This window comes from Pelmatolapia mariae, linkage group LG1, assembly GCF_036321145.2.
Source record: "Pelmatolapia mariae isolate MD_Pm_ZW linkage group LG1, Pm_UMD_F_2, whole genome shotgun sequence".
Taxonomy (NCBI): Eukaryota; Metazoa; Chordata; class Actinopteri; order Cichliformes; family Cichlidae; genus Pelmatolapia; species Pelmatolapia mariae.
In genome coordinates this window covers 40,043,773-40,070,985 of record NC_086227.1, presented here as the reverse complement: position 1 = coordinate 40,070,985, position 27,213 = coordinate 40,043,773, and the positions used below count along the sequence as shown (strand labels likewise).

Here is a 27,213-nt window from a genome sequence, read left to right as displayed (position 1 = left end):
AAACAGAGCTGCCACGCTGCCGCTGTCATTACAGGCGACGGCCAACAGAGGGCCCCGCTGCGCCGCTGTGGGTGAGACAAAGCCTGACATGTGGAAGCACTCAAAGAGGAGAACAATAGAAGGAGACAGGAAATGAGGCTGAGCTGTGTGAGAGCAACAGCGAGCCACCGTTCCAAGACCACCTCTGCTGCCTGCTGACAGACACATAATCACGGTTTACATGCAGCCCTGCAGCCCAAACATGTGTGCGGAGAAACACAGGGACCCACCGCCGCTGTAAACAGCGGACGAACCGCAGAAATCCTGCGTTTGATTGCAGCCTTCGGTTTTTTCACCGCCAGTTCAGATTCAAGTTTAATGAACTCAAACCTGCACGGATGGATGCAACAACGCTCGGGAAGGCTGCGGCGCTTTAACGACGCTCTGATGATCGCTCGGAGGCCAAAGCGGCCAGAAACATCCCCGACGTGTTTCACGCTGCAGGCCAAATCTGTCCCGCTCATCGTTTCGGGTTCTGTAACGCTGCAGTTCGTTCAGGTCTGCCGCTATCCACGCGCCGCCAGATTTCACACTAGAAAGCTGGACGGCACGGTGCAGGTGAAGCACCGCATCGACCTCCGCCTGCGCTGAAGCTCATGAGTAAAATTCACTTCCTGCCCCTGGGTTTGATGACTCTCACACATAAAAACTAAAGACCCGACACCAGAATGTTCTACTGAAGCAGCCAATCAGATGTTAGTGCAGACTGAAGGTGAAGGTCGCCGCTGTCTCCAGTGGAAGTGGGCCCTTGCCCACGGCAGAGAGTTGCTGTCGAGAATAAAACGAGAAGCAGAATGATTTAAACGTGACCGCAGGGGAACGTCCCCCAGCTGCTGAGAGGATGTCGCAGGACAACTTTTCGGGCCTATTTTAGTCACATGATTCATTACCTCTGATACTACAGGTACAGGTCACGGATAAAACCGAGCAGCACTTTCAGAACTCAACCGAAAGCCAAAGAGACTTGTGGCACTGGACGAAGCCGTCTCTAAATCACACAATCGTATGAAAGAAACGTGAAACCTCCGTGTGACGGCGCTCGCTCTCAGTGATAACGGACATCCACCCATTTTTGACCTGAGGGAGGCTCACAGGCTGGTCCACACATCCAGCCTGTCGGGGATCCCGAGGTGATCCCAGGCCAGGAGGAGATGTACGCTCAGGAGTCTCTGACTGATCCCGGTCTACCCTGCAGCCTCTGCCCAGCAGGAAGTGTCCACACCAGCCTCCAAAGAACGGCGCCTTATAGTCCTGATAAAACCATCTGGACTGGTTCACGTCAGCATGAAGCAGCACTTCCAGGTACCATCTTTAAAGCCAGTGTTGCACTTTCAGCATCCCTGAGGACCCGAGGGTCCGCTGAGGTCAGAGTGATGGAGACTTAACCGATCCCTCTGGTTTGGTGCCTGATGTGAGTCAGCTCCGAACGAGATGATGTGACGAGCTCGGAGTAAAGTCGCTATGTGAGGTTGTTCTGGCATCTGATCAGGATTTCTGGAGGTTTTGCAGGTATTCCTAGCTGAGAGGAGTCCTCAGGGTAGAACTCACTGATGATATGTTTACTCTAACCTTCCCTGGAAGCAGCTCGGGATCCCCCGGGACAGACGGACGATGGAGGGACGGACGGACGGTGTGTCGAGGTTCCTGCGTCGCCCTCCAGTCTGTATTCCACGTAAACACTACATTCGGGCGCCAGCACAGACAGACAGCTTCTGTTTCCTCTGCTCCTGGATTTCAGTGTAAGAACTCACAGCCGATGGATGCAAAATTCCCGCGAGACCGTTCCAGTCGATTCCAGGCCGAGGAAGCTTTGCAATATTTCGCTGTGAAACAGGAAATCATGCTGAGAAATTCCCAAAGGGAATGTTTTGGGAAAGATGGGAATACACCCTGACCATGGAACGATCCCCGGGAGCCTGGAGAGAGCGCTTTTAATGCCACAGAAGTAATTTTACAATAACGTGAACTACAGAACAGTCATGGTGTTTTCATGGTGCAATAAACAGCGTAAGCTGCAGTCCTGCAGCGAAGCAGCTGTTGATGCTGTTACACGTGTGGCTGACTCGTTTTTAGCCCATTACAGTTTTTGTTGCGGTCGCATTTTCATTCTTTTGTTTTTATTGGGCAGAATAAAGCCTGAGCGTTACATCGGCCTCCAAAAACAGTTTGATGTTTGAGGTTTTCAGCACAAAGCAGCTCCACAGAGTGAATGAAAGGCTGAATTATGTCCTGCCATGTTTGTCCTCATGGGTGCAACGGCAGTAACGGCAGACAGCGTCTGCAGCATCGCTGAGTCCTCTGGAGACACGAGCGTCATTAGTGTTCACGTGCACAGGCAGAGGGTAGCTGTGCCTCCTAAATAGGACATCCACAGACACACACACACACACACCTCTGGTGCTATAACAGGGGTGTATTTTATCATAGTGGAGACAGCAGCCCGAGTGGCCTACATTCACGGATCACGTGTAGCAGCCGAGGATGCGAGCGCACCGATGTGAAGGAGGCGTTAAACCACGTTCACTCATTCATCTCTCCAACAGCTGAACGTTCGTCTCAGGTTTAACTTTCAGTCACCATTTTACTAAATTAAGCTAAATCCTGTTCAGGCCCACTCAACACTTCATTTCTTTTGTACATACTTTTATTTGTTTACTTATTTTTTACAGATTACGTGACATAACTCCTGTTGCTTGTCATGTTTTTCTTTGGTGTATTAAGAGTTTTTTCATGTGCTATGTGCAGAGGTGTTTTTTTTCTGTTCTCAAACTGATCTCCCTGTTGGAGCTCAGTCTGGGGGGAGTTATTTTTTCTCCTTATCTTTCCTCATGTTGTGCTTTTCCATGTTATACCTCTCTGACCTGTCTTCCCCATGTGATGTTTGTGTAATGTATGTATGGTCGGATGGGTAAGACGGCGCTGGCACGGCTGGCAGCCTTAATCCAATTTCCCTCGGGATGAATAAAGTATAATCAATCAATAATCAATTAATCTGTAAACGTTGCTACCTGCTGGGTCGGGAATCACTGATGTCCATGGATGAACCATCATCAGATCCTTCATGTGCACCAAGCACCAACCTTAAAATGCTCCTTAATGGAACACACCCCCGATCAGTCTAACCACTGATCAAAGTGAGGCTGTAAGTTCACTGATGATTACATCATTTGTTTCAGGTCACATGAGCACCGAGTTTGTCAGAGCTGCATCCTGCAGATGCTTCATTTAAATGCACAAAGGTAAAACTAAAGTTTGCAGAGGTTAACCCTCTCGAGGCAGGCGTTGCCGATTTGCAACAGTTAAAAACTAACAACCTGATTACCCCACATACATATTTTATGAGTTTTTTTTACTCAGAAGTACCACTGCAGGACTTGGTTGTGCATTAGCAACAAAAAACTTAATTTGAGCCTGAGAGGGTTAAAGGTCAGCACCTCGTGTGGAAGAAATTCAATCTGAAACCAAAACCTGAATCCTCTGCAGGAAGAAGAACGCCAGCTGAGAGCACGCTCACCTTCTGACCCGTCTTCTGCCTGTCCAAGTCCACGTCCCTCACCGGTTCTGGTTCTGGAGATCCCGGCGGTCCCTCTGCCGCCCTGTCCAGCTTCACGTCGCCGTGGACCTGAGAGGAAGAGGAGGATGACGCCGGGGAGGAAGGGGGGATGGACGGTGAGGATGACGAGGAAGCGCCACGGGGGTGCGCGGGCGAGGAGGAGGGGGACGTGGCGGACAGAGGCGGGGCCGCGTGGTCGCCGCGGAGGCGCAGCGTCTCCTGCCGTAGCGTCTCGTTCTCCGAGGCGAGCTCCTGCCGCTCGCGCCGGACGCCGGTCAGCTCCTTGGTGAGGGTGTCCAGCCGCTGCCTGAGCTGACGGACCTCGTCGCGCGCTCGGTTACGCTCCGCACGAACCTGGAAACAAAGACGACGACTGACTGAGCAGGCGGGTTATCAAACCTCTTTATAGGAAAACATCCAAAACATCTGAGCATCTGTATTTTATTATTATTAATATGATTTCTCCATACAGGCTCACAGTGGATCCATATCATAGAAATGTCTTTGAATGTGATCGTAAGAAAGAGAAAAGTGTCATTATTATTATTTCTGCTCATCTGTAGCTCCGTAACTGAGCCTTTCTTTCAGCCCATCCCCACCTAGTGCCCCACCCAGCCCGGTCTCCACCCTGCTCCGTGCCACTGAGCTACATTTCTCCCACCTTGCTCCACTTCTCCCTCCAGTTGGCGGTGCAGTCCGACCACCACCTCATGGTCTTCTCCATCTGGGCGGCCCTGGCCCGAGCCTCCTCCAGCTCCCTGAGCCTCAGCTCCTCCCTGCTCTCCCAGTCGGCTCCGGCTGCCTCGCTCATGGCCCCGAGGGAGCCGAGCCCGAGGCCCCCCAGGCCGGGCGACAGCAGCAGCGGGGGGCTGGAGCTGGGCGTTCCTCCCGTGGGGCTGGGGGTGTGGGTGAGGCTGTCCGGGGAGCGGACGCCCCGGTCGGATCCCAGACCCAAGCTGCACAGCAGGCCGCCGCCGGCCTGCTTGCCGCCGTCGGACAGGTGGGGGCTGGGAGTGTGGTTCATGGCGGAGGCGACGGGGTGGACGAGGACGCCGAGAATCAGGAGAGCATCGTCCTCACCCTGGAGACAGAAACACAGAAAGAGAGCGCTCTGAGGATAAATCACTGGATATTTAAAAATAAATAAAAACATAATATAAAACCTAAAAATACAAATTTAATAACATAAAAAGTATTAAAAACCATAAAAATAAAATAAATAAAACAAATAAACACAGACAGGGACGACGGAGGCCCGGACCACCGCCGTGATGGTCGTCTACTTGCTACCTTTCAAAGCTCCCAATCAAAGTCTCTGCTGGCTCTAGTTTCCCTGTGAGCCCGGCGCAGTAAAGGTGGAGCGAGGTGTGGCGTTGCTTGGATACCTGGTGTACTCTGAGGGTGGATTCACATCGTTTCCTGCTGGCGTTCCAATAATCGCTCGTATTCGATGTCTGTCAGTATTTTTCTTGAAGGATCTTAATGAAACACATTCGTGCTGTAACGGCTGATCTTATCTGGGCTGTCAGTGCCAGCTTGGGTTATGAAATCCTGGAAAAAAACCACTGTGAAGCTGGCTGTGGTGAAGCTGGTCTCTCAGACGCCGGGCCAAGAAAAGCTCCGGTCCTTCCTGCCCCCTCGCTCAGCCCCCTGCCTCCGCCGCCCTCCCCGCTCCAGAGGAAGTTTCCGAGGAGCTGTGGGACTGTGGGAACAAGTCTCAGCGAGGCAGCAGAGCAGGAGAGGAAATGAAGCAGGTTTAGCTTCAGCAGCTGGGGGCTCAGCAGCTGGGGGCTCAGCGGAGGGTAAAACCACTAACACACCCTCTGCTTTTGCCTCTGTTGCCCCGTTTGCACAGGTACATGTTGGACCTCCAAAGGTAAACTGACAGCTTTCAGGCAGTGCACTCCATCAGCCCAGGCATGAAGTTAATGACGTGCTGCACTGAGTGTAATTAGTGTAAAAATAACCAGCTGGGCTGGAAACCTCATTGTGTCTGAACAGCCACATTAAAGACGGCAGCTGGCTCCGGCAGATTGTCCACGATATCCTTCCCTTATTTGGCTCCACCCACTCTGACATCATGACTCAGGCTACAGGGTCACATGGTCATCGGTTTGATTAGCGGACCAGGACGCTGGCAGCCGGAGCTTCGGACGATCATCTGCGTGTTGTAGCTCTGCGCTGTCAGCAGGGGGCAGTGTCACAAACATGTGTTTGTTGTTGTGCTTTGGTTGAACTCCTGAGAGGGCAGGAGGCTGAAAACTGCCGTCCCCTCCTCCTGCAGGTTAATGACGCCGCTCGCGCTCCTCTTCCTGTCCAAGTCAGCTTTTAAACCAATCAGCATTCTACGTGCGCGTGGTGACATCACTGTCGACCTGCAGACGAGCGCATCTGCACGCATTTGTTGCTTTCCTAAAACCGTGCACTGCGGGTAGCACAAACTCAAGATTTCCCAGTGAGACCATGAGGGTGTTCACCCGCAAGAGGCGGAGTTTGCAGCATCTGACCAATCAGAAACACGGACGGGCTGCCGGCAGCACAGCATCGATCAAATGACCGTATCAGAAAATATGTAGCTGGAGTAAAAAATCCACACGTATGGCATCAGTTTGGGATCCAAGGTGACGTTCCTCTTTGTGTTCACGCGATTTTCAGAAAACTTGACCTCTGACCTCGTCCTTCAGTAAGACAAAGAAAAAGTACAAAAAGTTAAAGTGAGGAGAAAAAAGCAGAAGCAACTGAGGCCGAGATCACTGAGAACATTTCAGTAGATGACCTCTGTGTCACCTCGTTCGCGTTCACGCCGGCAGCCTTTTACAGCAGAGCGCTAAAAAAACCTCAATTTATGAAAAGTACATGGCTGTTTCTCACAATAACGCAAAAATAAAACGTCTGAGACGATGTTGTGAGTCACAAATCAGAACTAAGACTTGAAGAGTTCTTCATCGCTCTTCGTCCCTTTGTTTCATTCGCCCTTCAGCCTGAGGCTGTGCAATCAATCACATTTCAACTGGAATTCTGGCTTCGGCTGATTATTGGAAGAAGATAAGTGAGGTATGAGACTATTTGGCTTCTCTTTCCTTTCATCAATAAAACTCTGAGTTCACTCGGCCTGTGGATTGTTTAATTCAGCTCACACTGTGTTTATTATACTTAAATTATCACTTAATTAAAACATGACGTTCAACTTCTCTCGAAGTATAAATGAATCCTCTTCCATCCTGTGTGAGTCTTTGAAGGCTTCAGTGAAACCGCATCCATGTCAGTCCTGACAGCGGACCTCGAACCCGAGTCTGACACGGTTTAACCCGGAGGACACGTCGAGGCGGAGCTCTGCTGCGACCTGAGGTCTCCTCGTCCTCCCTCAGTGCCGAGTGTCTGTCATTTCACAGGTGACCACAGCAGGCCGGACTTTGCTACGTTTGTCTCACTGCTGATGTGCAAACACGAAGCGCTGTCCTCAAACGCGACATCAGCTACACAACACAAGGAAGAAAACGACTCCCTCCAGGTACACCGACAACAGCAGAAACACCGACTCGATCCGGTTCAGCCTCATAGTGGACTACAGGTGTGCGCGGTTAATGACTGTGACTGACGGTGCAGTCTGATTGGAGCAGGGACTGAGGAACCAGCCCAATCAGCCACGGCGGGAGTCAGAGGGCGGGACAGGGGAAGTGGAACCCGCGGTCTTGGACGGGACTCAAACGCAGCAACGTGAACATGAAGTTTGCACCGAGCAGACTGAAAGAACACGACTGACTACAAACACAAACATGATCTCAGGACTGTGATATGTTTGCAGTAACCTCCGCCTCCCAGCGTCATGGACTTCAAACACTAAAATGACACGCGTGACTTTAGTTTTGATTCTGTGGAAGAAGAAAAAGGCCAAAGAGAACAAAAAGGAGTTCATTGATCTCTCCATCGTCCACAGCAGCAGTGAAACACAAGCCTGAAAACTGAGCAGATTTGACTCTTTCACTAACAATCCTCTTAAAATGAGCCATGAAAGAGATGAGCAGTCAGAACCGCAGCCGGCTAAACATGAATCCAACATCCACACTGCAAAATGAACAAAGAGCAACGAGGCAGGAAAGCTGCAGTTTCCCATCTCTGCCCCCGATAAGCTCATCCAGCGCCTCCAGTCCCAAATCTCATCCCCCAGTTCACCTCCCAGTCAAACAGCAAGCCCAGCAGTGTACTCAGGAAAAACCCGAATCTGGGTCGAAGTGTGGGAGAGGAAGACTAACGAGAGGAGGAAGAGGAGGGTCAGGAAGACAAACGGCAGAAAGAGAAGCAGACGAAAATCAAACAGACGAGAGAGCGAGGACACAGGCGGCTGAGCACGGGCTGAACGCCAGACGTGAACGAGAGGAAAACCTCCTGCACACACACACGCACGCACACACACATGCACACACACGCACGCGCACACACACGCACGCACACACACGCACGCGCACACACACGCGCGCACGCACACACGCACGCACACACACACACACACACACACACACACGCACACAGTGCCAAGTTCCCAGCTAATGCTATGTTGTTTGGTCATCCACAGTCTGTGCAGGAGCATCATACAGACTCAGTAACATCCAATTAAAGTCACAGAGTTTCACCAAAACTGGAGCTCCGCCTCCTTGGACGGTCTGTTAGAACAGTGACCTCACAGCAGCCATATTATTGGTCACATGATGTCATTAAAATGCTCCACACGGCTCCAACAGCACAAACACGGTGCAGAGGTCCAGCTCAGGTGAAGCTTTATTAAGTTGTACCTTCATAATGTTTCACAGTGTCACTGAATGTTCATGCATTCATGCCAAAGATGTATACATGATGTTCTACTGGTTCATCCAATCACATTCATTCACTCCCAGGCGTCCTCATCAGGCTGTGGGAAGCTTTAATGTTTCCATGGATGCAGGTTAAAGTTTCAGAGCTCTGATGTGCAGAAACAAACAGCAGCGCTGACAGAAAATGATTGAATCCATGAATCATTTCTGACTGACAGATTAAAATCCATCAATCTGGTCAGAAACTCATTAATCGGCAGATTCGTGAGTTCATCTCGTGTCCTTTTTACTCTTATATTTTTACGGTCTTTGTGGATTTTTATCATCATCACCTGATAATAGGAACTATTTTTGATGTGAGTACACTCAGGACCTGATGCACAAAGCCTGGCTTACCGGGAAACATCATAACCACCATCATGATACCCGATATCTCTGCCTGGGGTTTCTGGTTTTGTCAAGCCAGCTAAGAAAGCCTGGATAAGTTAAACTAGCGTTGCAGTTTTCCCCTCTGGAATATGTTTATCAAAAAAAGATGAATCCAGATGCTAACCAGGCGCAGACGCCATTAACGAGCCGTGAGCTGCCTCAGACGGCAGAATCAAAACGAGAACGTCTGCTAGCACCGAGGCAACTCTCGCTCCGTCTCTGCAGACAGAGCAGCCTCGGCGTGTTTCTGACAACCAGTCACGCACGTCCGACTGAGACGTATAAACATTGCAGTCTGCTGCGCTGCCAGGAACAAACCGTGGCATTTTTGATTCATCAGATTATCTGAAGTGAGAAATTCAGCAGCAGCAGAGGTCGTCAGTGCAAACGTCACGCTACGGTGCGGTCCTGCACGCTGCTTTAAAGGTCAGGAGGTCACGGGCTTGGTGTGAACTGAACACACAGAAAAGATAATGAGGGAAAATATTGTTGTGGTTTTATTCCAGAGGAAAGAGAAATGTTTACCTGGAATTTGGTGCACATACAAGGTGAAACACAGACCCATGTGGGAGAAACTCGTTCATGTTTCAGAGCTGAACAAACCAACGACAGACGCTCTGAATCACGTTTTCCGGTCAGTATAACCTCCACGGTGTGTCCTCACCGCAGGAAACAGGCCCCCTACTCCAGGAAATGGTTTTATTTAAAAGTGAGGAAGCTACCTGGATAGAGCGACAGCACACCTGACGACCACTCACACAGTGAAAGCACCAAAACGTCAGAGGCACTGTTCGTGGGCTCTGAATTCATTCCAGGATGTCACCGGCTCCAAACCACCAAAATAAAAGACCCTGAACAATAATCAGAGTAAAAATGCACAAATGTAGAAATTCATTCAAACATTTAAAAGGCACAAACACAAAGCTAATGATCTCCTCGGGCACATTTAAAACAGCTCATCCCTCTCCCCCCAAACAAACGAGCACAAATCTCACACACACGAGTCAGTCTCCTTATCACATACAACCATAAATCATCTCTGGCAGCAGTTTGCAAGGTTAAAGTTCAGCTGTCTGTCAAGTAATCCCTGAAAGGTTCAGGGCCGAGTGTCAGTGTGAGAGAGCAGCTTGAATCAGTGAAAGCATGGAGACAGCTGACGTACCAGCACTGTGCAAAAGCTTAGGAAAGCAGAGGTGTGCGACTCAGTGTGTGTTTGTGCTGCTGAACGGCGAATCGACTGATCCCGACGGTTAAACTGGCTCCAACCAAATTCCGCGTCAGTCATCAGTAATGAGACACCGCGGGGACGAAGCAGCTGCAGGACAGAGAGGACAGAGACGGTGAGGAGGACTCGTGAATTTTTAAAGAAGATCCAACCGGAGCAGCAGCCGGGATCAGCACCTCACACTGCAGAGGCAGGGACTCTCACCTGCAGGGGTCACCACACACTGAGGTCACCACACACCGGGGTCACCACACACCCGGGTCACCACACACCGGGGTCACCACACACCGGGGTCACCACACACCGGGGTCACCACACACCGAGGTCACCACACACCGAGGTCACCACACACTTAGGTCACCACACACTGGGGTTTTGTTTTTTATGTGCATTAAAGTTATATAAAAATTTAACAGTGCAAATGCAAATTCCTTGCTGACAGTTTAACCAAAAGGTATTTCCAGTGGAAACTGGCCGACATATCCTCAGCATAACCATGTATAATATCCACTAAACTTAAAAAGAGGTTATACACACACAATACGGTAATATTATGTTGAAGCACAGTACGTATCACTCCGCGAGGCTCCTGCCTACGATAGCCGTAATGCTCCGACAATCCATCAAGCGGTGCGGCTTCGTAGCTTAGCAAAGTCGTACTAAAACATTTGACAGATATTTGAGCGCCGTGTACCACATAAAATCGGTTCGAGGTCAGTAAACACAACCAGAGTTCATACATAAGGCACACGGGATTATAAGGGGCACTGTGGATTTTTTGGGGTAAATATCACCCAGCACTATTTGGTGCTGGAAACTTTTCCTTTGGACTTGGAGCTGGCTAAAACCTCTTTGGGTGGGGGTGCAAACATTCCTCCATGCAGGAAAAACCCTGTGCACACACACACACACCTGATTTATACTCTGCTCCTGGATGAGGAAGGAGGAGGAGGAGTGCACCTTTGTGTGTACAGCTGACAGGAACGAGCACATCGATCTGTTTCCATCCACGCAGGAACGTGTCAGTGCTGCTCACCGGCAGCCTGTACTGACTTGCAGCTCCATCCTTTCACCAGCCTGCTACAGCTTCTCTCCACCCCTGTGTGTGCTGTCAAGTTGTTTATCTGCTCAACCAACACCAAGTTCAGGATGTTTCTGTCCGCCATATTTCAGCCCCAGTGCTGAAAACATGATTTCAGCCCTCTGGGTTCAGAGCTCCTCATTAAATATAAAAATGTGAAAAAAGACTGAATAATAACTCACCACAGTGACATCACAGAAGATGTAATCTCTGTTTTAAAAGCAGAGAAAACCAGCTCAGTGCAGCTCGCTGAACCTCCAGGACAGAAACATGAAGCTCTAAAAGCTGCAGTTCCTCTAACGTCCAGCAGAGGCAGCAGTGAGTCAGTCCCGTAGACTCCCATGTCCAAACTTTACAGCAGAAATTAACGTTTACAGCCTGATACACAAACTGACTGGTCTCTGTGGATCATTCCCTCCTTCATAATCACATTCATTAGGGGCGTGGCCTCTCTGACTGACAGGTGGATGGTGACACAGGCGGCTGTAGCTGCTAGCTGTCTGCTAGCTTCACCTAAACTGGACCTCTGGGCTGTGTTTGTGCTGTTGGAGCATTTTTAATGACATCATGTGACCAACAACATGGCTGCTGTGAGGTCACTGCACTAACAGACCGACCAATGTTCCCTCTAATTTTTTGTCTGAGCGAACACACAAACTCCCTGAGCGATACCTTGGACCACTGTGAGCGACATCAGACGTGTGCACTGTGGTCACGCTAGGGCTGCACGATTAATCGTTAGAAAATCGCGATCTCGATTCATACTTATGTGCAATCTCATTTCCAAATGACAACGATTAAAAAAAAAAAAAAAAAAAAAAAAAGACGACGACGATTGTACCGCATTTTGATCCGGGACGTAATCTGCATGAAAACAAGCGCTCACTCTTCCTGCTCAACAAATGACAAGGGCGGAGCCTTATACCACGTGATACAGAAGCTGTGCCGTGATGCTCAAATTGGCAGGGAAAAACAACGGAGAACACGTCAGGGGTGACGAGAAAGTGACAGGAGAAAATCCGTCCCGGTCAACCACCCAAACATCAATAACGGGAACCTTATACAGCGCTTCCCTATACACGTCGAACTCCCGCAGGCACAAAGAAATTACGGAGGCTATTACTTATCACCTGACCAAAGATATATCAACACTGTGCAAAACGAGGGATTTAGGAAAATGATCAACACCCCAGACAAACGCTACACAGTGCCGTCCCACAACTATTTTTCTATTGTTGCACTACCTGCTCTGTACACGCAGTGTCGAGCAACGGTGGAAACTGAATTTCAAGCAGTACAACATTTTGCGGCAACGACAAAATGTGAGGCATTTATTGTTTTTATGTTTATTTATTGTTTTTATGTTCAGTTTCAACTGTTACGAAGTTGATGTGCAGTTAATAAGTGCAATAAATGTCTGTGAAGGTTCTCAGTCATCCAGGTCATCGTAGTCAAAGGAGTTTGCAAAGAAAAGCGTCTGGACTTCTTAAAGTTGCTTGAAGACGTTTCACCTCTCATCCGAGAAGCTTCTTCAGTTCTAAGGTCAAATGGCCGAGAGTCCCAGATTTAAACCCAATAAATATTTATATTGGAAAAGAAAATCGTGAGAGAATCGTGATCTCAATTCTAAGTAAAAAAATCGTGATTCTCATTTTATGCAAAATCGTGCAGCCCTAGGTCACGCCAGCATCAAATCCATCGAAGTTACATGGTTTATTAAAATAATCAAATTACAGCATTTACATTTATGTTAGACTACTTTTGAACTGCTTTAGCCCACTTACAATGAAAATGTAAAAAAATCTAGCCATTGGCCTGTGTAGTATGTTAACACTACCGGAAGTAAAAATAATTTGAACTCCAATTTCGAAAACACAACTTTCTTTTTTTTTTTTTTTTTTTTGTATAAAGCTCTGACTTGTATTATGAGTCTGTGGTCTGGGAGAGAGTCCTGTAACTCTGTCTGCAAAATACAGGATATAATGACCAATGTTGGGCAATTAATTACATAGTTACTCCTCAAAAAAGTAACTCAGTTTGGCAAACAAAGTTTTTTGCAGCTATTTTGTTAAATGCAGCCAAAGCATTTTTAAATAAACATTTCAAACTATTCACAGAACAATCAGCTGTTCTGCATCAAATTTGATGCCACACAAATTATTTGTGCCACTCCAAAAAATAATTTCTGTCCACTATGAGATAAAGGAGAACAACAGCCTGATACCTGCAGGCCTGACAGCAGCAGGTGTATCACTCCTGTAACACCTGTAACATTCAGCAGTCGCCTCATTGTTCTGACACACACAACAAAACTATTTACTACACTACACACTAACTACACACTAACTACACAAGATTTGTGCTAAACGTCGCAAATCTGTCACATCTCAAAACACGCCGTCACTCCTAAAACTTCCCCAAGTTTCTTAACAACTAGATGTCACGTTGCCATATCATTTTTTGATTGGTTGACATGGTACATTTTTCGACCAATAGGAAAGAGGGGGGCGGGGGGAGGGTTTGTCTTTGCTCACAGGTGGAGAGCGCTTTCGAGCGTTTTCCTTATAAAACGCCGTTTTTACCGTTTCTTCCCGCAGTAAATATAAACAACGATAGTATTCAGGAAGAAAACCAAACATTGCAGATATTTTTATCATAACTCTGGTTTTACGTGGCCGATCAACACAATTTAAAAACTGGTATAAAGTCCACACTTTTCCCGTCAGTTGTTCCGTCTGTCCTGCTCACATCTCCAATGGTTGTACACGTTGTCATTAACGTGGCTTCACTCCACATCAGCCACGCCGCTTTGCTAGCTAAAACACCGGTGTCGGCACATAAGCACGCTGTCATAGCCTGTCAACCACGTTGATTAGCTGCGTATATACGAATGTGAATCGCATCATTGGCTGGACTATGGGATAAGGTGGCATCGTTCTAATCCCATACGGGAGCAGCCATTCACTTACTGACTAACACTGCAAAACAGAATTGTTAAAGTTTTAATTTTAATTTCAATTCAGGTTAGATTTTTTTGTGCGCAACGCAGATTTTCTGTGCGCAGAGACCGTGCCAGCAGTGCGCAATTGGGCACGTGCGCAGCTTAGAGGGAACATTGAGACCGACCAAGAAGCCGGAGATCTAATTTAGTTTGTGAAATTTGAGGATTTAATTGGATACTGCCATATTGTCTGTGGATGGAAATAAAAAATAGCTGAGGCCAAGGGAGGGTCAGAGTGAGTTTGTCTACCATCAATTCTCTCGTGTTTTTTAATAATTTAATAAACCTGTTTAATATGTTTACTCCACAAATACAGCAAACAGTAAATCCTCCTTTGTTTTACTACTGACTCCATCTTTAGGCTTAGAAAAACAAACTCGTGGCTTATTTCTGTTCTGTCAATAGAGACACAATGAAAGGCGATACAGAGAGTAAACTGTGTACAGTCAGGCTGTAGATTTACATACAACAAATGTTCACAGCAGTAATTATTACTTACATAACTGCAAACAGCTGACATTGCTTATTAGCGCACATGCATTCCCATCTAATTTGTTGGCGGGCTCAAGTGTTGTGGCTCCTGAGCTGCAAATCCACGCTAACCTATCAGATTACACCACGTTCAGTAAGGAAAGACGTCTTTCAGCGTCTCTGCTTCGTTTAAAGGAGTGCTGTTTAGCAGCATCAACGCTGTAAATAAAGCGCTTCCTGTTTCTGTCACCGTCAGCTTCTCCAGCCAGCACGGTGACAGATGTCTCTGAGCGAGTAATCAAGCCTCCGTTTATTTTGGATCAGCTGATCGTTAAACTGATGGATGAGGCCGCGGTACGCCAAGCTCAGCGACGACGCTGCACGAGTACAGCCAGAGCCGGAGAGTTTTCACTGAAATGTGCTGACGACTTCAAATGAACAGAAACTTTACTGATAATTTGTTGTATTGAGGGAAAACCGATGACGGATTAATTTGGACTATTTGATTATTAATGCGTCTCTCACGAGTCCCCAAAGATTACAGCAGTAAATGAGTGAGACCACACGTTCCCACGCCTGTTTAACACTGGAGTCGGTGTGTGAGGAGTTCCTGATCTCTGCTGAGATCCTTCCTAAAGCCACTGGGGGAGATCCCAAAATCCATCCCAACCTCCAGGAGCCTGTAGAAGCACGTCTGGATCCCAAACTCGAAAGCTGAGGCCTCAACATGCCCAACAAACCCACAGGAATACCCTGGTATGTTGCAGCCTGAGGTTAATCTCTAAACTGAAGACGCTGAAGCTCCAGCAACACTTTGGACAACACCAGCAGATGAACCAGTTTCTCCACCTGCTGCAGCTCTCTGGGATCATCTCTGATGGTGGAGTTAATTAATCAGTGTGAATCCTGGGAAAGTGTAGAAGTGCAAACTGGGCGGGTTAAACATTTCAGCTTACCAAATGACGGCGACTCGGTCAGGAAACAGTGGCAGCAAATGAACTTTCAAAATAAGACTAAGGAAACTGATCTCAGATGGGATCCATTCTCCTGGATGGATAAAAATCAAACCTGTTAAGCCACCGACACGCCCGTCTGTTAACACATATCTAACTGATGGAGCTGCTGCTCCTCCACATCAAAAGGAGGCAGACGAAGTGGTCCAGTGTCACCCAGCACGCCTCGTGGATGATGTGTTTTGGGTACGCTCTACTGGGAGGAGAGATTACGTCTCTCGACCGGTTTGGGAGCGCCTCAGCGTGTTTGTTTTTAGATCTATTCTATTTTAGGCTACACCTGTACCTGGGTAAGCGTGACCGCTGAAGAAACTATGAGCTTAAGCTGGTCTCAGCCAACACAGGTGAGCTCCAGGCTGCAGGTAAGAAGGTGCAGTTGAATGAGTAAATATAGGAACATCAGAGGATCAGGTGGTCACAGAAACAGACTTGTGCACTTTAAATGACTCCAAAACTAAACAGGACCAAACCTCTGTGCCTCGTCATCTGGCAGCCAGTTCCACAAACCTCATTTAGTTCCAGTTTACCCACGAGAGTGGAGGTTACAGTTCGCACATGAGACCCATCTGAGGCTTCAACAGCTGCAGGCGACTCTGCAAACACACTCACTACCAGCACTCCAAACCATCCTCGCTTTACTTCCTGTCTTCCAGCCCTTCACCGTCCTGACCGTCGACCGTATTTGCCTTCTTTCTTTGCCCAACCTCCACGTGAACCTCACCCTCTGTCATCACAGGGCCCATAAAACACACAGCCGGCCAGAGGGCGAGACCGCGGGGTAATAAAGTCTTTGACAGAGCATCTGTCCTCGCTGGCCGTAGCTGCACAGCTTTGACTAATGTAAACCTCAAGGCTGCAAACAAAACGATCGGGCCGATCTTCTTCTGCACTAACGTCTGCTCATCTCTGTGAACCGAGCTGAGGAGCTCAAACGAGCCCGAGACGACAGAGGAACGGAGGGAGGGGTCTGTGTGCTCGCCGAGCTGATTTATGTGAATGTTGACGTAAAAAAAGATACAGCACGCCGCTACAAAGGATTTCCCCCAGCGCTCGCCAAACTTTCTGCAGTGAGTCAGCGCGTGTGCTCTCTCCTCTAATGAGAACCAGCTCTGTGGGCCTGAAACCTGAAACGGGAGAAGAAGCAGCAGCACACTGGGATCGTACTCACACTGGTCCTCTCCCATCACAATTTCACTACAATGGCTGAAATCTCCTGCTGTGACTCGCACTCTGAAATACAAGCTACACATCGAGCGTGGCGCCACGCTGCAAATGAAAGGTGTTGAGTGAGGATCCCCTCGTCCTCCTCCTGCTCCTCCCTCGGGTTTCTGAAAGCTGCTGAGCTGCATCAGTGCGGAAGAGACAAGGAGAAGGAAATCCACGTATGAACAGCCAATCAGCGGCTCCCACCTGACCCCCACAGTCAGCTCATTCTTTATGTACAAAAACTTCACAATTTTTAATGAAGACATGAAAAACTTTTCATCTCATGAATATTTCATAGAGCCACCGAGTCCTCCGACGTGGGTCCAGATTTGACTCTTATTATGTTTGAGCCGTCGTTACGTCTTCAAACTGTTTCACACAGAGAGCAGGAGCCACAGTCTGAAGACTAAGCCTGTTTTTGCAGCAGCATCAGAGTCACAGTTTGAATAAACCATGCACCAGTTTAGTATCTGTGACAGGAGCAGATCCAGCACTGGTCCCTGTATGGAGGACCATGAGTGCCAAAATAAACAAATAAATAAATCATTAAATAATCAATTCAATGTGTATTTTATATGTTTTCTACCACTTCTCCCAGTTTGAGTCTGAGCACAGAAGCCCACACTTCCCTCACCCCGCCCACCTCTTCCAGTTTATCCAGTCAGATGACAGATGCCATCTTTCCAGTGAGTCCTGGGTCTGCCACAGGGCCTCCTCCCAGTAGGACACGTGGATGTGGAGGAGCAGCAGCTCTACTCCAAGTCCCTCTCGAATGACGGGACTGCTCCACCCCATCTCTAAGGAAGAGCCCCGCCCCCTCTCAAAAGAAACACGTTTTAGCCGGGACCGTGGGTGAGGGCAGGAACACAGATGGGCCAGTAAATCCACAGCTTCACTTTTATGCCCAGTCTCACGCTCCACTCTCCCCTCCATCATGAACACGACCCCGAGACACTTGTAGCCTCTTTCCACTAGTACCTCCTCGGCTGGGCTCAACCATTCGGTGGTAGCACCTGGTACCAGCTACTTTTAGTACCTACGAGTCTGACAAAACGCCGTACGCCAAGCAGCAGGTAAACCTTGGCCTGTTTGTGTTAAATACAGCTGACGTTACAGTACCCTGCACGTTAGGTGGTACTCGATTTTAATGGAAAACAATCAAGTCGTGCACCTGGGGTGGTCACTCGACCTGAAGGAGGCACTGCACCGTTTCCGGCTGAGAACCATGTTCTCGTATTATGAGTTGGTGATTCATTTATTTAAAAATTATTTTTTCGAACTGTAATTAATTAATGACACATTTAATGAATTATTTAGCAACATACTTAGTTACTTCATTTGGTCCTCCTGGTCCTCCGTACCCCGGGATGTTTGATTGGTTTTCTGGTCATTCACTGGAGGAAACAAAGTGCATTCTGGGTAAAAGTTCTGGATCAGCCTGAGGAAATAAAAACATTTCTCGGTGTTGAATCACAGAAACATCTGTGCGTCTGAACGGAGCACAGAGATGAGCCCACTGTTTCCTGTCTCGTCACAAAGCGTCGCAGAGAGTGACACCGTCCCGACGTTCCTGCGGATGAACAGAACGAAGCCTCTAAGCTTTCCCATCGTATTTAAAATGGCTGACGGCGTGATTCTCCGGCTCTAACGCAACACTGATCGCTGCAGCTTTGGCTCCGGACTCCTGCATCAAACCTCTTCCTGCTCTGAGTCGCAAGTTTCCTGAAACGGAGCCAGAGGGAGATTTCCAAACTTCAAAGCAGAGATTCAGATTTTTCTCTCCAACTGAAATAACAGATCACTTCACAGTCTTCACTCATCAGCTAAAATACACCATCAAAGCAAAACAGACGATAAATCTGAGCTTTAACGCTGATAAACCTTTAATATTCAAGTCTGACTCGAGGCCGGGGGCCACGCTCCACCCAAAGTGCCTCCACAGTCTGACAAATGCTGGGTTTTAAAAAAAGAACCAGTCAGAGCCCAAAGAAACATCTGGAAGTTTGTGGCTTTGTCCAAAGATGAAAATCCCCAAAGTGCTGAATTTATTCTCATTTTATTACCAAGTGTTTGCCACCTCGTCCACCACAGCGCGCTGACACAGAGAAGAAACCACAGTCGTGCTTTCTGTGCTCTGCATTCAACACCGTAAAACTACAACGAACTACAAACATGTCCGAGGTTCCTCGCTGCGTTCATGGGTACTGGACCTTCTCGCAGAGAGGGGAGACATCCCTCTTAAACCATCATCCTGAATGCGGGGACCCCACAGGGCTGTGTCCGAGTCTCCACCCACGAACGCACCCCCATCCACCACTATAATAAAATCTGCAGATGATGCAACAGTCGTCAAACGTACGAGCTTAAGGTTGCACCAAAGAGTTAGTCACAGACTCGAGCAGAACAGGAAGTACAACCCAGCAGCTGTGTGTGGAGGAACGCTGTCTGTCTGTTGGGGCTGAACCTTCAACACCTCCAGCCTGGTCAAAAAAACAAGCCCAACAAAGGCTGTTCTTCCTACGGAAGCTGAAGCACGCTGGCTCCCCGTGAATCTGCTGCTGAACTTCTACAGCAGGGGTCCCCAATCCCAGTCCACGAGGGCCGGTGTCCCTGCAGGTTTTAGATGTGTCCTTGATCCATCACAGCTGATTTAAATGGATAAATTACCTCCTCAACATGTCTTGAAGTTCTCCAGAGGCCTGGTAACGAACTAATCATGTGATTCAGGTGTGTTGACCCAGGCTGAGATCTAAAACCTGTAGGACACCGGCCCTCGTGGACTGGGATTGGGGACCCCTGTTCTACAGGATCACCACTTAGAGCATCGTCACGAACGCCATCACGGGTGGGTGAGAAGCTGCAGAGCTGCAGAGCTGAAGCGTCTACACCGTGAGGTGACCTACACCCCGTCACCCTCTACTCAAACTTCCTCCATCGAGCAAACGATGCAGACAATCCCACACAAACAGACAGAGGGGCAGCTTTCACCCCGCACACAGACCCCATCAGGACTATCATAAAAATCTATTATCTCCTGATTTATTATCGTCTCTTTATTAATTTTTTATTATCTGTTCTTTTGTGATGCCAGTCCAAGTTTTATTGTAATGGATCATCTGTTTAACGTCCACCAGGTGAGCAGTTCACCTGTTCTATGAAACAAAATTCATTCAAACTGAAGGTTTCTGACCTGCTCAGGTTACTGATGAATCAGTGCAGCTGCAGTGTAACGATGGCTAATGAAGCCGGTGTGTGTGTGTCTCAGATATTTAGCTGCTTTGTTCTTCTGCTTACTCGAGAGCTTTCGTGTCGTTGGCAGATGAGGTAATGGTTCGGCTTCCCGAATGCGGTAAAACATCATTTTTTACAGGCCCGCGCTGATGTGGCCGTTTCCTCTGCGAGCACGCTTGTTGAAGCCACTGCTTTGTTGTGGGTGCAGCTCTGTGGATGCACACGGCAGCTGTGAAACTGTACGGCTCCACGGACATCAGCCAAACGCGTCTCCTTTTGTCTGAAAGTCATAAAGTTTGTTACAGCGAGGATCTTGTTACAGTCACGTCAGGCCTCTCGATCTGATTCAATAATTTACCGTAAACCCAGAGACCTGAGTAACGAGCCTCCGCCGCCTGTCGTGGTTTCGCTGTGAGTCACGGTGGTTAAAGCGTGGGAACGCGCGCTCGCTGATAGATACCTGGGTCCAGCGTGGGCATCATTTATCCTCTCAGATCTTTTCTAATTGGCTAAAAATGTGTTCATTTGTTAACTGCATATTTGTTTAAATCAAAGAGCTTCCACCGACTCAAACAGGCCGTTGTCTTCCTTGTTGCATCACTGCGCGTACGTTTAAATGTATTTACTGATCATCCAATAATGTCAGACGTGAATCCGCCTCCTGTGGGAGCAGCTGAGCAGCCAAGCGGAGCCAATAAAAACCTGTTTTAAAGAAAACTCAGTGAGCCGAGCGGCACTGAAGAAGCAGCAGCACAATGGTGAGCGTGAGGATTCAACAGCTGGTGTGGTCAGCACTGCCAACATTACAGCTATCAATCACCTGAGCTGCTGTTTACCCACCACAGCTTTCCTGTTGGCTCAATAAACGGCTGTTAAAGCCTGCTGCCCACGTTCACTGAACTTTTGTCCAAACCAGAAGAACTGTGAGGCCAAAGTGCCTCCGAGAGTCCTTTAAACACCAGGCTAGCTCCTGTTAAATTTGAAGTGTAGAAGAAACTGTTTCTAACTTTGTGAGAAGCTTCAGTTTAACAGAAGCTGGTAACTCCGACTGAAACTGACTGATGTCTATGCTGGCTCGAGCTTTTTAACCAGCAGCTTAAAGCCCTGCGTTTCCTCTTCCTGTCACATGGATTCTAACTTACGAGCAATCCAGTGAGGCTTGGTTGAGTACTCTGATTACTTTTGCTTCACACATCACCAGCTGCTCCTGGCCTGGTCTGAAACAGGTTTGTGGTTTCCTGCAGTTTCCTGGAGGATGCTGACTCGTCATCAGAGGCTGATTCCTGCTCTCGCTCTCAGACATGTCCGGGAAACCTAAACGTGGTGTTGCTCTAGCAGCGATGTTGTTTTTAATCTCATAAAAATTCATACTCGTGTTATCATGGATGACATGATACAGCGCGGCCCTGCAGGACACTTCCAAACTAACTGAATATCCGAGAAGGATCCGGGAACTCGAAGAAATGTTTTCATGTCGAGATCTTAATGAACAATATTTAAAACTTGACATTTTTCTTTTCCCCTGAGCTTCCTTACAGACTAATGAACAGAAATAATCGAGGACACGTAATCAGAGTTTTCCTGCGTCTACTACGTGAGGAGGTCTGAATGACGATGCAGATCAAACCAGCTCAAACTGAGAAAAGCTTAAATCTTTTTATTCAAAACTGAAGTCAAAGATTTCTTACTGGGAAAAGGTGTTAACAGTGTTTAAGACTCAACAAACAATACAAGTCTTTAGTAAGAACTGCTAAACTTTAAGGCCAAACCCAGAGGAACCTTTGGGGGTGGAAGGGGTTAAAAACAGAAACGATCTGGATAAAAACGTTCCTCCGCCTCTGCTCGTCTCTGCTAAACCATCAAACAGCAGAACTTCATGTTCCACGGGGCCCCAGGTGTTACAGCAAGGAGAGCTTTCCACTGTAGTAAATTATACAGCACATTCCTGAAGCATGACTCTCTCTCTCACACACACACACACACACACACACACACACACACACACACACACACACACCGCGGTCCCATGCAGCACACGCCCCACATGCCAACACAAACACGCTCGGCTCACTGACGCTACAAAGACTTCAAATCAGCAAACAGGAGCGAGCGAAGTCAAGGACAGAGTCCAGAGTCGGCGTCACTGAGCTCGGGGATCGATGTCCAGCTCAGAGCTGCAGCCGTATCACATTCCCATCATTTATTCAGCAGGACGGAGAGGAGCAGGAGGGGGCGGGCCGATGATGGAGGACGACGTGATGGATGCAAGCACAACAACAGGGAGACACTTTCACTCTGCTTGCTTCACAGTTCAGGAGCTTCAGGATTCATCAGTGCTGTCAGCCTCACCTGGATCGGAGGCTCGCGTGGAGAATCGTACCGACACGCTTCAGCTCACCTGAACAATTAATAACATTCATAAATAAAAGGCTGGAAACAGTCCAGGACGTTACCCTGGAGATATATTTAACAGATTTAATCATTAAATCGTTTATAAAACACTAAACGTGAAGATCTTAGAGGCTTTACTGACCTTTCAGAGTCTGATGATCATCAGTGGGGTGATATGGTACTACAAGGTCATTAAGATAAGATGGGGCCTGATTATTTAAGACCTTGTATGTGAGGAGCAGGATTTTAAATTCTGGATTTAACAGGAAGCCAATGAAGGGAAGCCAATACAGGAGAAATCTGCTCTCTCTTTCTAGTCCCTGTCAGGACTCTTGCTGCAGCATTTTGGATTAACTGAAGGCTTTTCAGGGAGTTTTTAGGACTTCCTGATAATAATGAATTACAGTAGTCCAGCCTGGAAGTAATAAATGCATGAACTAGCTTCAATGTTAGCCTTTTTTGTTGGCTGCTCTGTTGGTCCTCGTCCAGCTTTTGGAGTCGGTCTCGAGTGCAGATTAGAGGAACTGCAGCTTCTGGTGCTTCAGCATTGCTTTGATATCAGCTTTTTGACCTGCTGCCAGGTCCTCTGTCTGACTGCAGTAACCCAAAGATGACTCAAAATGCCGCCGAGAACACGAGGCAGAGGGAGCATGCTTCAAAATGATGTGTGTTGATCTGGCAGCAGCTGTAGCCGACCAGGCTGAGCACGGATCAGTCTCTGTGTCACTGGAGCACAGCTGAAATTCATTTTTTAGATGATACAATGCACCACAAACACTCGTAGATCATCCTGTTTCACCTCACTATCATCTTCATCGTCCTCCTCCTCATTACGTAAGGTTACTGAAGCATTCTGAGCATGCCGCGGCTCCGGAGAGCCAAAACAAGGTGCACCGCTGCAGGGCTGAGCAGCTTCAAAGCTTCTCCCACACCAAAGAGCTGAGAGCCGTTTGCATATCGTGCACATTTATGCAAATAGATGGAGCCTGAGTTTCCTAATCCGCGAGGAAGATGATGAAATCGCCAATACCGAGGCCAAGCAGATAAAAAGACAGGAGAAGGAAGAGGAGGAGTGGGTTACACCTCCACATCTGCCAAAATGGAAAATGGAAATCCTCCTTTTAAAACCTCAGGGCCTGAATTCTGAAAATACTTATAGAAGCTTTTCAAAGGTGAAGAATGATTTTACAGGCGAACAACGCGACGGCGGGTGGGTGGGATAAGCTCGGCTGGAGTCGCAGCCTCGAAGCGCAGCGCTGCGGCCGCGCTCTAATACCGTCTGCACCACCTCAGATGACCAGGAATTTGTCTGCCTCTAATCTTTTCCCACACTGAGGCAGAGTTCACGGCCCGTGTGACACGAAGCTCGGCAGGCGAGAAGGGGTTAATGCGCCCTAAAGGGGATCAAAGCCTCTTTTAAATGGCAGCAAATCAGCCCAACGAGCTTACACTGCAACACACACACACGGATGTCAGCAGGTCTGTCTGAGCGGCCTGCACTCCACCAACCTGGGGACAGGAAACCATCCTCTCACACACAGAAGAGAACTTTCTTTGTGAAAAGCTCGGGTACGTCCTCCGCTACTACGCTTCCTATTAGCTGTACGTGAGCATGTGGAGGCGTGGCTTCAGAGGGACGTTCAGGAAAAACCTGGAACTAAACTCAGACACAAAGGGAAACGCAGTGAAGCCAAGCTTGTGTTTAAGGGTAAAAATCTGAAGAATGCTCGACATCAAAGCTGCCTGTTGATGTGTCAGATCCCTCCCTGTGTGGATCTGACACATCAACAGGTCTCCAAACTCTCCAGCGTTAAACCAACATTTAGAGAACGGTTCAGCATTAACTCTCATTAACTCACAAACTGCTTAAATGAACACAAACAGGGACGCGGTCTGGTAACAAACCTGCACGCGCGGTCGTAACACCGCCGTAAAGCCGACTGCAGGATGCAGGCTTCGTGGGTAAAGCGAGTGTTAAACTTGCAGATACAAGCGGGGGTCACTGCAGGACACGAGTGGGCGTCCCTCAGTTCTCAGACTGATCCAGGATCAGACGATCAGCCCGATTACAGAGGGAGAAATCGTATTTGATGCCTGCTGAACTGAAGACATTTCTTTGTAAATGATCAATTATTTCCCAACTGCACGGCCCGGCTGGGTCGACATAAATGACCCCAAAGTGTTTGATAAAGGACACAAACGCACAGAAAGACGAGCAGGTTTTTAGGAGCACAGTCAGCTTCACCTTGGTTTGAAACTGTAAGGAGGACAAATCAAAAGATGATGTCAGCTACGAGCATCTGTGAATGGGGGTAAATTATAATAACGTTTTATACAGTGGACATGCTGAACACAGCAGCTCTATGTTGGTCCCGTCTTACTGGGCAGCTGTGGAGACTACAAGTCCATCCATCCTGAGCCATCCAAGAGACCTCATCTGTCCAGTGACTGTAGATGAATGTGGGCTCATTCATTTATAGTCCAAAGGTCATGTGTTCTGCCTGTGAGGATTGATATACAAAGGTAGCAGACGTGGTGTCAGTCTGAAGACTTTCACGCTGTGTGGAGGGAACTAAAGACAAACCATGTTCCACTGAAGGTGAAGCTGTGAGAGCAGGCAGAGGAGTGTACAGAGGCCTGAGCTGTAAACACTTAAACTGCTGTCACGCTGAGTGGGTAAAGGCCCTCTGAGGAGCCATGAATTACACTCTGCCTCAGGGTTAATTAAGCGTTCGAGTGGGTGAGGCAGAAAGGTCACAGGACCTGCACATCGCAGGAAACACCGCCTCTTTGGTAACATCCAGGCCGTCTCCTCTGAATATTAACTCTGACTTCAGTTTGTGCTTTGAGGCATCAGCCGACTAACGTTTGCTCCACATTTTTATTATAACGTGAAATCATGACAGGAGTTCCTGCTGGTTCCTGCTCTGACTTCTCTCTGATTGGTTCATCTCCAACGTGGAAGAAAGTGATGCTCACGGTGGCTTCTGTACCACAGGTGCACGTCTATTTCAGGAGCTCGTGTTTTACACTCACTCAGCACTGAGGTGGTGAGTTTAGCTGCTTATCCAGTGTGAGTATAGCTATGCAGTGCAGAGATGAGCTTTACTACAGATAAACTCCTTTTTGTCCGGCCCGTTTCTCCTCCACTCCTGAGCTCATTTAACAGGAATGAAAGCCTGAGACCATCTCCTCATAAACAGCCTTCCACTCATCTCAGCCCAGATTAAGACCTTAAAATGCTTTGATTCTTCTCAAAGGTCTTTATTTGTCTGAAATGTTCAGCTCGAGGAGACAGAAACATTCATAACGAAGACCTTGTGTTTCCTGCCTTCAGCTGTGACCACACTATCTGTGGACAGCTTGTTGAAGAGCTCGCTCATTCAGGAGGGACTCAGAGTACAGCCACTACTTCTCCATATCAACACAAGCCAGCTGAAGGGCTCCAGGATCTGATCGAGATGCCTCCCAGTCACCTCCCAGGTGAGGTGTTTTGGACGTGTCCTACAAGGAAGAGACACCGGAGCAGATCCAGGACACACTGTAGAGATTAGGTCTCTAGGATGGTTCGGGAACGCTGCAGTGATGAGTTGGTGGCTGGATGGACTTGTAGTCACTGCAGCTAAGAGTTGTACTCTACAGCAAACTCTGACATCAGTGAAAATGTTTAGCTGCAAACTGTTCTTCCAGATTCTGGGATGGTGAAAAACAATCAGGGGAAAAATGAAGGTAAAATAACTTTGGAAGCAATCAGAAACAACCAAGGTGGAGAAACAAGTATGACATCATTACATTTAACTGAATTAAGACATTCCTGCAGTTTAACTCATTGGTGTGTGTTACCTGGCTTCATGGACAGATAGAGCTGGGTGTCATCAGCATAGCAGTGTAAATGTATGCTATGTCTTCTAATGATGCTGCCTAAGGGAAGCATGTATAATGTAAACAGAATTGGTCCTAGCACTGAACCCTGTGGAACTCCATAATTGACCTCAGTGTGTGAAGAGGACTCTCCATTTACATGCACAAATTGGAGTCTATTAGATAGATATGATACAAACCACTGCAGTGCAGTACCTGTAATACCTACAGCGTGCTCTAATCGCTCTAATAGGATATTATGATCAACAGTATCGAACGCTGCACTAAGGTCTAGCAGGACAAGCACAGAGATGAGTCCACTGTCAGAGGCCATAAGAAGATCATTTGTAACCTTCACTAAAGCTGTTTCTGTGCTGTGATGAGCTCTGAAACCTGACTGAAACTCTTCAAATAAGCCATTCCTCTGCAGATGATCTGTTAGCTGTTTGACAACTACTCTTTCAAGGATGTTTGATATGAAAGGAAGGTTGGAGATTGGCCTATAATTAGCTAAGACAGCTGGGTCTAGAGATGCCATAGACTTTATCAATTGCCACCAGTGTGAGTTAGTTAAAGTCTGAGGATAACGAGGCCACTCTGCAAACAAGGAATAAAATTTTGGAAGATGAACCCCTCGACTTGGAGATGATGAGCGCTCTGTTGACGAAACAATGAATGTGCTCGGTGTTGACAGGAGAGATCCACTAATGCTCAACTAAGAACATTTATAATTCATTTATTCAACCGCAGGGACAAACTGGAGTAGATCTAAGCTGAGACACACTTTGTGGAAGAGTCAGTGAAATAAATCACAGATTATTATTATCAGGCTCATTTAAAAGCTGCAGCAGAAAGTTAATAATTCATCGGGTCAGTCGCCATCGCATTATTACGGTCTACTCCT

General features: G+C 47.8%; 1 protein-coding gene across 5 annotated transcripts in view; it reads right to left on the bottom strand.

Moving 5' to 3' along the window:
• ccdc102a (coiled-coil domain containing 102A) overlaps positions 1-27,213 on the bottom strand; it is a 54,914-nt gene that overhangs the window by 18,410 nt on the left and 9,291 nt on the right. For 2 of the 5 annotated variants that reach the window (XM_063481122.1, XM_063481139.1), the window contains exons 2-3: positions 4,254-4,673; positions 3,554-3,946 (exon numbers count right to left, since the gene is read on the bottom strand). In XM_063481122.1, coding sequence (XP_063337192.1) covers positions 3,554-3,946; positions 4,254-4,616 — 756 coding nt within the window. In that variant the 5' untranslated portion in view covers positions 4,617-4,673. The other 3 variants (XM_063481148.1, XM_063481131.1, XM_063481156.1) reach the window with 3 other exon arrangements.